This window comes from Zonotrichia albicollis, chromosome 15, assembly GCF_047830755.1.
Source record: "Zonotrichia albicollis isolate bZonAlb1 chromosome 15, bZonAlb1.hap1, whole genome shotgun sequence".
NCBI lineage: Eukaryota > Metazoa > Chordata > Aves > Passeriformes > Passerellidae > Zonotrichia > Zonotrichia albicollis.
This window is the reverse complement of record NC_133833.1, coordinates 6,898,511-6,910,557: the sequence shown is the minus strand read 5'-3', so window position 1 is coordinate 6,910,557 and position 12,047 is coordinate 6,898,511. Positions and strand designations below refer to the sequence as shown.

Sequence of the window (12,047 nt, the reverse complement as noted above, 5' to 3'; positions counted from 1 at the left end):
AATTTCTCACCTTCCCCCAAAGCAAGATGTGCCTCTGTATGGCACCACATTCACTTGCAAGTGTGAGACCCTTTGGAGTGTGGCTTCTCTCCCCCCCAGCAGAGCTCCACTACACCAGAGTGGGGCTGCCCCTTGTCCCACCAGCCCTGCACCGGAGCTGGGACCAACACACCACAAAATTAATTTGGAAACTGAATAAAACCATATTTTTATTTGACTTTAGAATCTGGCCACTCCTCTCATCAAGAGGAACAGTGAATTAATGAGCTGACTGCAACTGCCAGGTTTGCATCTCTGCAAGTATCTGTTTAGTTTTGGGAACAAAACACCAGTAATGATTTTGTTATTTTAAGATGGCAGCATCGTTTCAGACAGTAAATGTCCACCCTGGAGCTGTCAGAGGGACCCCATCCTTTAAAGCAAACACACCAAGGTAATGATTAATATTACAAAAGTAATTTGAGCCTCTAAAATCATTGTTTTCAAGATCAGCAAATAATTACCAAGGCCTTCAGAAATCAATACCCAAGATAAATAGAAGATTAAATTGCAAAAGAAACAGAAGAGAGTACTTAATATTTGCCAAACACATGCCAAATACACTTTTTCATAGTAACCAAATACTTACAGTAAATAGATATTTTAGCTCACTGGAGAGACACTTTCAGAAACTAATAAATTAATCCAATAAAACAGACAGACAAGGTGGAACCAGACATTAACGAAACACAAACTGATCTATACTGAGCCAACCCACAATCCATGTCCTAATTATGCTCATCCACCACTCTGAGTACTTACCTCCCCCACCCAGGTCAGCTCCTTAGCTCAGGGAAAATACATGTTTAATGTGGATTCACTGGCACAACAAAGTGGAGAATTTCAGCCATCAAATGACAAATCTTGTGCTCAGCCAGAATTTGCATTTCCAGTTTTTTTCCTAAATACTTCTCGCTCCTCAAAGTTAGCAAATTAATCTCCTTTTAAACACAATTTTCACTTTTCCTTCAATTTAGTTGAAGCTCTGTATGTGAAGTGCAGGATGAGCTCCTGCTGCCCATCAGCACCAGCCACCCCACGTGTGACACCTGTGGAAACATCCCCATGGCATATCCTCACTCTGGGGTCAGGATGGTTTGCCCTGGGGGCTGTGCCTGGCCTCACCAGCACTCCAGGGACCCAGATGGACTCAGAACAGCCCCTGAAACTCATACAAGGACCAGCACCATCTTCTTCCCAGGCAGCATCTACCCAAAATCATTGCTTGGTGTTAACGAAGACATGCTATCAGGTAAGTACCTGGTAAAGTTCTTCAAAAAGTGGGTAACTTGAACTGGTCAGGATTAAGAGAGAGAAGACATGGGAAGATCTCCATCCTGGTCATTTTCTACTATATCAAAGGAAGAAGAAAGGGAGGAAACTGAGGGAAATAGAAGACAAAGAAAAATGATATCAAAGCCAGCTCCAGAGAGAGCAATGAGAGATGGCACGAAAAAGGAATAGTTAAAACATGAAAGGCAAGATCAAATAGAAGTAAAAGATCACAGTCTGGGCACAGAGCAAAGGGAGGGGAGACCACCCCAACACTTCTGCCAGCATAAACTGAATAATTCATCTGACAGGTATTTGTCTGTGATTGAGTCTGAGAGAGCTCAGCCACCACCAGATCCATCCATTCACCCAGCAAAGGACACAGACAAACACTGCTGTTGTTTTTCACTTGGGGACACTGTGCAGCAGCTCTACTCTCCTGACTGTCTTCTGGGGAGGAATAAAGAAATTTAGTTCTCCCTCAGAAATCTTCTCCAGCTTCTGTATGAAGTTCTTGGTACTGGCAGGGCTGGCCTCACTACTACACTTTGACTAAACCACTACATGTTTTCAATTTCCAAATATATATACAGAGATCTTCAAGGAGCTAATTTCTCAGAACTGGAAGTGTTTCTTTGATTATTTAGAAGAGCTTCTAAAGGCTGCACAGCCTTTTGGTACCACAGGCCTCCTCCCTAAGCCATGACACTCCTCAGAACACTGACAATACAAAGAGGATGTGCTGCCACGTAAGTACAAGCAGTGAGTGACAAAAAAGGGTCTCCAGGTTGAACCTTCCAGAAAGCTCTTGCCATTGCAGGGAGAGAAGAGAAACCTCAGTACTTTAAGGAAGACTTGAAAATGTGAACAAGATGGTCTAAAAAGTCATTGATGAACAGGCATGGACCAGACAGCAGCACTGACATAAGCCAATACCTTGCTCTTCCCACAGTTCAGCATCCATCCCACTACCAACAACTCCTAAACCACAGAGTGACAATTATAGCCACAAGTAAATGGACACTGCAAAGCAACAAAACTCATCATGAACATAAAAGACGGGTGGAGATTAATTTTTGCCCAGGAGCTTCTTTAAAGCCTAATGATTTACATTTTAACACTACTGCTGTCCACTTTAATATAAGCAGAAATTAAAATATCTTGCATCAAAGACAATTTTGTGTGCATGTCTAGTCACTTCAAAATACAGATTAACCTTTAGGTAAGCATTTATCCTGTATGTAACACAGGAGGGATAGAATATTTAAACCCTGGCAAGGCAGGGGCAGGCAGGAGAGAAGACAGAGTTACAGAGCTGTCTCTGTGCATCAGAGATGCATCCATGCTAATGCACTGATCCTGGAGACTCAAATGTGACTTGACACCGGGACAAAAACAGAAGGAGAATTGGCCAGTGACACAATTAATGCAGAAAGAGATTATTTAATACAGGAATCTGCCACTCCCAGACTTTCCTGCTTTGAAAGGAAAGCCTGATATAAGCTCGAAAATAAACCCAAGAAGGGCACTGCTGAATAAAAAGCCCCCTATGCTGCAATTCAAATGGAAAAGGCAGAAATTTTTTTTTTCCCTCCATCAAAGACAACAATCCTCTGCCTGTATCAGGAAGCTGCTAAGCAGATACTTGATCAGCCCTCCCTGAAAAGCCTCTCCTCCTAACAATGCTAACCTGCCCGCCTCCGCTGAAGCCCTTTGATTATTTTAATACTTTCCACAATCCTTTAATTTGCCCAGTGAGTTCTGCCACCACAGCAGCCCTCTTCAGCCACCCAATCTCCCAACCTCTTGATCTCTCTCTCTCACGAAAAAGAAAACTTGAACATTAGAATTGGCATAATAATGATATGGAAAATCTCCACCTAGAACGTTAAGCATCATCTCCAAGTATTTTTAGGCAGGTGGCTCAGCCTCAAGGGCTTCCTTCCAAGTCCTCGTGGCTGTGGATGAGCCAGGCACTCCAGTAGGGATATTTGTTTGTGTTTCTTTATACCACAAACAGAAAAACTGGTCCTTTGGTGACTGGTTTGGGTTTTGTGAACAGGGAGAACCATGGACAATCCAAGACTACCTGCAGCAGCCTTGCTAAAGCAATTTCTCCAGCACTTAGTGTCTTCAAGGCTTTCTGGAGATGAGTGGCAGCTTCACTTAAACTAGCCAGCTTCAGATGTGTTTTACATTAAACACTAAGTGAATAATCAATGAACATTCAGGATATAAGTACAAATCAATGATTTGTTTTAGATGAATCAAAGGGAATCGCAAATGAGTTTTGTTCTGCAAAAGAAGTAAACCAAGAGAAGTACTTGATGTAATTGGGGGTGTGTGTGTTAACCTCCTCTGACTCCTCCTCTCCTGTGCACTGACACAGACCCTGCTGTCACAGAAGCGTGGCAATGTCCTCCAAAGCCCTGTGACAAGAGATGCCACTGTCCCCAGAGAGCAGATGGGAACTGAGGCATGAAACCAGGCAGTCGATTGTTCCAAGACTGGGAGGGACACAGCACAGCAAGGACATGAATCCAAGTCTATGCTGGAGAGCACAGGTTAGGAGAGAGCCCTTGTAACTTCAACTACATCACACACCCACAGCTCTTAGTGTGGGAGCAGCAATGGGACACAGCACCTGCACACACAATACAGGCCAAGAGCCCCGTTTAAAGGCCTTTAAAAAACTGCAAAAAATCAAAACATATATACAGGTGACTCCAGACAATGAACAACTTCTTTTAATAAATGCATTTCAACAGATTGCACAGTGCCTCTCGCTCTTGGGATGAATTTGTTCAAGTCACAGGTGAGGTAATTTTACAAATGCTGCTGCATTCCAGCCACCAATTTCACACAATGTCTGCTGAGCACCACCCAGGCCATGTTAAGTCTCTCAGAAATGCTCCTGCACACCTTTTTATTCACCATGCATTTCAATGACAGATTTCCAAACTCCATGGTTCCCTAGCCAGGTCCCTGCCTGCACCTCCTCAGCCCTCAAAAGCACTTGCAGGGTCTCCTGCTGGCGTCTCTCCTGCTGGGAAACATTTGCAAGGGCTGCTGTGAAGTGATCCCAGCTCAAACCAGGGCTTTCACTCGTATCCATTTCGCTGCAGGCAGTGCCCAAGACCTCAAAGAAACTACAAAAACCTGAAGTCAAGCTGGTGCAGGCAACAGAAATGAAAAAGCAGCGGGAACCCCGCATGCCGCAGGACATGGCTCGTATTTAACAATATCGAGCTTTGACTCTGCTGCTTCCAGAGAGGATTAGTGTTCATGGCTTTTATGCACTATAGAAGAAGACTTTGTAAACACCCTCAGAGGAACATCCCTCTGGGACAAAGTTTGCTTCCCACAAAGGACATCCCCAATGAGCAGAGCATCCCGCCACGCACGGCACTGCACGAGGGATATTTCCTTACAGAGCCGCTGCCTGAGCCCTCCCTGCTGCTGCAGAGCAACATCCACGCTGCAGCCGGTGCCCCACAGCCAGCAAACCCAGCATCCTGCTCCTCACCACACCCACAGACCAAGGGAGAAGCCCTGTGCTCAGACCTGCACCAAGACACCCAGCCAGGAGCCGCGCGGTGAGTCCTTCAAGGAGCTCTGCATGTGTTCTGAAGCATTTCCACAACATCCACAGGAAAAACAGCTCCCACAAGGTGAGCATCCAAAATACCACACAGTCACAACTGATCTCAGGGGTGTGAAGCCACCATGCAAACAGCAACCTCACTTTGCAGGCAAACCTACAGGTACAGAGTTGGCTGCATTTGAGGGTTTACAATGGATGCCAGGAGCTGGCTGGCAGTGAGTAACAAGAAATCATTAAAGGTTGACAGAGAAAAAACTTGCCAGGGGAAACCTGCACAGGCAACATGGGTACAGAGCCTGCCCTGAGCTACAACACAGCCATACTGAGGAGGTGTCATGCCAATCTCTACACAGAGCATTTCCAATGGGAGTCTCCTAAAAGGTTCACCACGAGATTTAAAATTTCCTGTCCAGTTAAAAATCAAATCTCAACACTTAAACTCCAAATATCCTGCAGCATTTATGGTTCTGGCATAGGCTGCAATGGGCAAAGAGAAGGGCTGCATAAACAGCACAGGGCTGGTCAGTCAGTCAAGATAAGAACAAACATTATGGATGATAACTGAACAGTTCTCACCACTGGAAATGAAAAAACCACATCAATTTAATTAGTAGGTTAAACTGTTTGCCTTCATCCCATTTGTACTTGTGACTCACCTAAAGTCATGAGACCTTGTTGGTTTTACTAATTCCTCAGTAAGTCCTGAGTCCCCTGGACTCCCCACACTGGGCACCCGCACCTGCCTGCACCTTCCTGAAGCCTGATCCTCCACAGTTAAGCCCTACACATCCAACACCTGACACCAGGTTACAAAAGAGCTTTCTGCATGGCAGGTTTGGGAAGTGAAACCACGTTGAAATCTAAAATCAGCAAAGAGAGAATATCAGACTTTGGCCAAGACACCCACCACCATGAGGCACAGCACGTGGCCCACCTCCGAGCGGGCGTGATGCTGGACACCTGCTGCCTGGGTGAGTGGCTGTGCTATTTGAGACTGCCCTTCTCTTCCCACTCCAGCAGACTATTTCAAACCCATTTATAATTGGAAAGAGGGAGCGTCTGTTTTTGCAGACCATGAGGTCAAAACTGTACTAATAACCACAGCACAGCAGAACACCATTAGCAGGTAAACAAGCCCTGAGCTGGTCTTGGAAAAGCAGCTCTAGAGATGGTTTGTTCTGGTTTTTTTTCTTTCAATTAATTGTTTTGTCCTCCCAACACAGAGTGGGAAGACAAGCAGACTCTGCAATGCCTTACATTTTAATATCATATTATTCCCCACTAGAGGCTACGAGGACACCTTGCCAGACTTCCCCAGAACTCAACGACATCAGCAATTCAGGAGCACTGGGAGCTGTCTCCAGTCACTCACAGGGCATGACTGATGTTACAGGACTGGCAAACACAAAGCCTATCTTTGAAAAATACAGGTATGGGAATAAGGAGGCAGGAATTTATAGAATAATCAGCTTAACTTCAGTTGAAATGCTTAGAAGACAAGGAGAACTTCAGCAAGAGATACCCTTTGTTCATCAAGAACAAATCACATCAAATCTGTCATATTTCTTTCTGTGACAGGGTGTCATGACTTGCAGGAAAGGGAGAAGAAACAAAGATTTAAGAGACCTCTGAAATGTCTGATGGGACATGCCCATAACACAGCCAGGGATGCAGGGACTGGCCTGAGCTGCCCAAAGGTGGGACCACCACTGCTGGGAAGACCAGCTGTGAACAGGGCACTGCTCTTTGAGCAGATTGGGGGCTCTACTGAAGCATTTTCCAGTGGAACCCATCCCAGATCCAACACCAATTGGTGTTTGCATCCACAACTTGGCTGATGGCAGAGAAAACAGGCTAACTGCCCTGGAAGGCTACACCAAGATGAGAGGGACTGCAGGAATGCAGAAGGACAAGATCAGAATTCAAAACAATCCTGATAATTTAGAAGAAGCAGTCTGGAAAAAAAAAAAGACTCAGTTCAAGAAGGACAAGCGTGAGGTAATGCAATTTTGTAAGAATAATTAACCAGGCAAACACAAGATAAGGAATGAAAAGCAGGACAACATCTGGAGAGGAATAGTTGAAGGGTTGATGGGATGAAAAAATAAACATGAGTCACCTATGGCAAAAGTGAAAAGCACACACAGTGGGATGTATAAACAGGATCATTGTTTATAAAAGGTATGAAGTAACACTTAGTCTTCTGAGCAAAAATACAGCAGCAACTTCAGCCCTTTATCCCAAGTTAAGCAACATCCCTCACCAAGGATGATGGTCCAGAAGAGAATAACAAGAGCAACTGCAGAGCAAGAATACATGACCTAAAAAAGAGTGATCAAAGGAACCAGTATGGTTTAATCTGTATTAGTAAGGGAAATGGTAGCAACTTCCAAATATCTACTGGCCTGCTGCAAAGAAGGATAGAAGGAACTTTTCTGCCTGTTCCAAACAGATGGAAAAAAAGAAGAGCAATCCTGAAACTAAACTGAAGAAAAAGACATTTCTGTACAAATCATAAGAAAAACCTAATATGAGGGCTGCTAAATGTCAAACAGATTGTCTGGGGAGCTTAGGAGTCCCTGTCAGTGAAGGTTTTTAAGAACAAACACGACAAACATCTGTCAGGAAGGGGTTGGTTATCAGCGATGCTGCGGAGGGCAGGAGATGGACTCAACGACCTCTCAAGGTCTTCTCCATCTCTGTACTGAAGAAGGGCCTGATAGGTAAATGTCCACAATAGCTGGAAAGCTGCTGTGCTGACACAGCCCCCTGTGCTGGCCCGACCTGCTGTGGCCACCGCAGCTGAGCATCTGTTGCTGCCAGAGGAACACGCACATCCCGGACAGGGACAGGGCTACCCGGGGGGCCGCTCTGCCACTTGCACGAGCCACAGGGAAAAGCTGCTTGTTAAAAAATAAAAGTGTGTCAAAGGACAACACAGCCCAGACAGCACAGAGTGCCTGGTGGGGTTGGCCACCCTGCTTCTGGAAGCAGGAGGGGCTGCTCAGAGCCCACACAGCACTGCACGCTGCTTTTGCTTTATTTATGAGAGGAAGCTGCAAGCAAAGCCTCTGCTCAGTGGTAACCACAGGGCAGTTCTCAGAGCATTCCTCTGCCCCTGCACAACTACTGTGGTCTAGTACACCTGCCTGAAAACAGCACACAAGAGCAACACCTGGCTATGTAAACATTTTGGCCAGGGATAAATAAACGTCTTGGCCAGTGGTGATAAAAATATCACCAGCAGAAGCAAAGCAATCCACTGGTACAGAAGCAGCACCCCAGCATTGCAAACGCCCACCACACAAACCTCTGCAGGAGGCAGCTCCGGTGGGATTTAAATCACCTTAGCAGCACAACAGGAAAGCCTTCAGTGATGAATGAGGCAGAGGAAGCCAAGCAGCCACCTGTCAGACACCTGCAGCTGCCAGGACAAAATCCCAGGCACTCCGAGCCTGCTGCCAGGGAACGGGCTGGGTGGGTTCATGTCATCCTGCTCATCAGAGCCAAAAAACCTTCCCCAAGAGCTGCCCCAGCCCTGATGCCAGCCTTGCACTATGTGCAAACTGCACCTTGTGATGGTGCATGGTGTGCTACAGGACTGCAAATCCACCAAGTCACAGCTTCTGCTCAGCAGAAGCTGCTTCTCACCTGTGGCAGGGAGAGATGCTTCTATAGCAATGGGAGGAGAGAGTCAAGGCCTGCCTGGTCAGACCGCACACCTTTAATGACCTCTAAAAGTGCAGGAACTGGAAGAGCTGAGCAACTACCACAGGTGTAGGAGGTTACACACTCATACACAGTACAGAGACACAATTCAGAAGCGACTGTCAGAATTGTCCTCCAGGCTAGACTAAGTCCAGTGCACTGTCTGAGTGAGAGACTGGGTGGAGAAAAGCAACAATTGTGTTGTCAGGAAAAACCAGCAGCAAGCATCTCTGTAACACCTGCACAGGATTCCCCCTCAGCCTCGGCGGGACAGGGCCCTGCACCTCTGCTCTGCAGCTGCCTCCTCAGTGCAAAGCCAGCACCAATACTCGTGTGCTGAAGCCACAGCTGTCACACCTGTCCCACATCCACTGAAGTTACCAGACTCAGCATCGAGCCACAAGAGATGCATGCAGAGATGCCCAAATCTCCCCTTACCAGTTTGCCCAAAGAACCCCCAGCATCTGAGAGCTCCCCGCAGTTGCTGGCACTACCACGCAGATTTAACTCACCTGGCTCCCATCGCCCATGAAGGTTTTGGCCATAAACACGGGGGTGCAAAGAAGCACATCACCAAAGCAAAGCCAAGCGCTTGGCTTGGACAACAGCCCGCCCATCACCCCAGAGCCCCGCGACCGTCCGTGGGCAGCCCTGGACGAGCAGAGACCCCCGGCTGGGGCACCTCCCGCCCAGCTGGGCACGGGCAGTCGCTCCAGGGGTTCCACAGGTCACGGTCCCGTGGGGACCAGGGGGTACCGCGGGGCCAGGGGCGCACAGGATCCCGCCGAGTCCGCACCCGCGGGGCTCCAGCAGGATCCTGCCCTTAGGGATCCCCCAGCTCCCGCAGGATGCTCACCGGGGCTGGATCCCAACGCACCCCCGGGTCCAGCCGGGGCCGACTCGCGGAGTCCCCGCGCCCCCTCCCCGGCGGCGGGGCGGCGGCCGGGTCCCCGCGGAGGCGGCCGAGCCCCCCTTACCTTTGTGCCCGCCGAAGGCGCCGTACCAGGAGAGCGAGAGCAGCGCGCACAGGCAGCCGAGCAGCAGCGTGAGCGCCGTGCCGCTGCGGAGCCTCATCGCCTCCTCGCCGGCGGGGGCGGCCGCATGTCCCGGGCGCGGCGCGGCCTCGGCGGCCCCGGCGGAGCGGAGCGGGAGCGGAGCCGAGAGCGGGAGCGGAGCGGGAGCGGAGCGGGGCGCACCGCCCGCACCGCCCGCACGCAGCGCCCGCGCCGGGCCCGCCGGGCGGGCGGGGCGGGGCCGGGCGGGGCCGAGGGCGGGGCCGAAGGGCGGGGCGGCAGCGAGCGAAGGGCGCCCTCGTGCGGGGGAATGCGGGACTGCAGAGGGGAGGGGTGAGAGTGGGAGAGGGAGGGAGTGTGACTGAGTGTGCCGGAGTGCAGGTGAGTGTGCCCGGGTGTGCATGAGTGTGCCCGGATGTACGCGAGTGTGCTCGGGCGTGCAAGAGTGCGCCCAGGTGTGCAAGAGTGTGAATGAGTGTGCCCGTGTGTGCAAGAGTGTGCCCTGGCGTGTAAGAGTGTGCGCGAGTGTGCAAGAGTGTGCCCGGGTGTGCGTGGGTGTTGCCGGCTGCGCCCGAGTGTGAGTGTGTGCATGGCTGTGTCCACCTGTGTGTCGCTCTGTGTCCATATGTCTGTCTCCATGTGTCCGTATGTCTGTTTGTGTCGCTCACACACCCAGAGGTCCGTCTGTCTGCAGTGTGGGCTGTGCCCATTCCTGTGGTTGTGCCAGGGTGCTGCACACCCCGCACACCCCTGCCCGTGAACCCCGGGAGTGTCCCGGTCCCTGCGGTGTCACGGGTGGTGCCCCCGTGTGCTCACCCTGGGCTCAGGGATGTCCCCTGTGCTGGGCTCACCCTTTGCACAGGGATGTCCCCTGTGCGCTCACCCTGGGCTCAGGGTTGTCCTCACGGGCTGTGCTCAGCTGGGGTGCAGGATGAGGAGCCATGCAGAGCATCCTCGCTGCCATTCCTACAGAAGTGTTTCATCTTGGTGAAGGAAACAGCATCCAATGTTTATTGAGAGAAAATCAATGCCAGAACAGATCACAAACGGAAGCTGCTGCCTGGAAGGACATTATCCCTCTTCCAAAGCACCTGGCATTCAGGGGTTATGACCTCAAGCTGCCTGGGTGAAGGACGGAAGAAATCAGATCAAAATTATTTTGCTTCTGTTTTCTTCTGTTAATGGGTCCAGCTTATTTCATTATAGACTGTACTGCGAGGTCAGGCTCCACAGGCGTTTATTTGCCTTCATCATCTGAACGTGTTTCTGTGAGTGGGCACGAGGTCAGGCAGTTCAGGTGCCCTGTGCATGGGTACATAATTCCTGAACCGGCGAAAGCTGTCATCTCCCATTCCCCAGAGCTCTTTCAGCAAGTAAATATCTCTCTGACATGTAAACATTGTAGGACTGGCTTGCAGTGACCAAAGTCTGCTGCTTGAAATGTCCGGATAATGTCAGGGAGCAGTGCACAGCGAGGCTGCGCCCGTGCCAGGGGCGGGAGCGGCGGTGCCGCCGCTCGGCAATGCTCGGACACCGCCCCGGAGCCATCCCGGGCAGGCGGGGAGGAGCTGGGAGCCAGCTGCTCCCAGCAACACTGCAGCAGACATGGGAATTCTCCCGAACAGGAAAATCTGCCAAACGGGTCCTCAGGCATCCGCTCTGTTTCCTTCTGGAGAGGCGAGCAGTGAAGGGAGCCCAGCACTCAGGAAGGGGCAGGGGCCGCCTCGAGGTGCTCTGGGTGCCTCATTTAGGAGGAAAAGCACAGGTCACCCATTTCTGCAGTCTTGCCTAAGTGCATCCTTAGAATATCCTTCAGCTCATGAAATAAAGCACGTTTTTCAAATCTTGAAATGGCCTCTGCCGGTGGTTCGAAAATCCGGGAAGGAAATCGGCAGAGGGAGCCCTTTGGACGGCATCAAAAGTTTCTGCTCCTTCCTCTGCCAGAGCCAGGGAGGAGCTACAGGGCCGAGCACTGACCACATCCCCGAGCAGGGAAATGCCCTGGGCAGGGAAATACCCCGAGCAGAACTCCCGGGAGCGCTGAAAAAACCCCTTGGGGCGGGACCTAGACCTGTGCATCCTGACCCGGATTTTACAAAGCGTTGCCCAAGCAACCTCCATCAGAACGTGAGCCAGCAGCAGCTCCACAGGAATTAATGGCAGCCTCAACCCCCAAAGGTGGCAGACAAGTAAGAGCTGCTGGTGGGGAAACGTTGTACTCCATTAAATGTTTATTTTCAGAGGTGCAAAAAGCTCCCACCACTCAGGAAAGCTGTCTGCAGTGGAAGAGAAGAGAGGACATTAATAATTTCTCCAAGACAATTAATTAGACTCTTTCCCAAGGATAAAGTTTAATCTAATTTCTGCTGTTACACTTTGTCTTCATAAAAGTCTGAAGAAATTAATGAGCG

General features: G+C 49.9%; 1 protein-coding gene across 2 annotated transcripts in view; it reads right to left on the bottom strand.

Annotated features, from left to right (window-relative positions):
• The window catches only part of MGAT4B (alpha-1,3-mannosyl-glycoprotein 4-beta-N-acetylglucosaminyltransferase B), a 50,288-nt gene extending 40,398 nt beyond the window's left edge, over positions 1 to 9,890 (bottom strand). Inside the window, exon 1 of one of the 2 annotated variants that reach the window (XM_074552111.1) lies at positions 9,601 to 9,890. In XM_074552111.1, coding sequence (XP_074408212.1) covers positions 9,601 to 9,697 — 97 coding nt within the window. In that variant the 5' untranslated portion in view covers positions 9,698 to 9,890. The remainder of the gene's footprint in view (positions 1 to 9,600) is intronic. The other variant, XM_005483645.4, reaches the window with a different exon arrangement.
• Between the last annotated feature and the right edge of the window lie 2,157 nt (positions 9,891 to 12,047).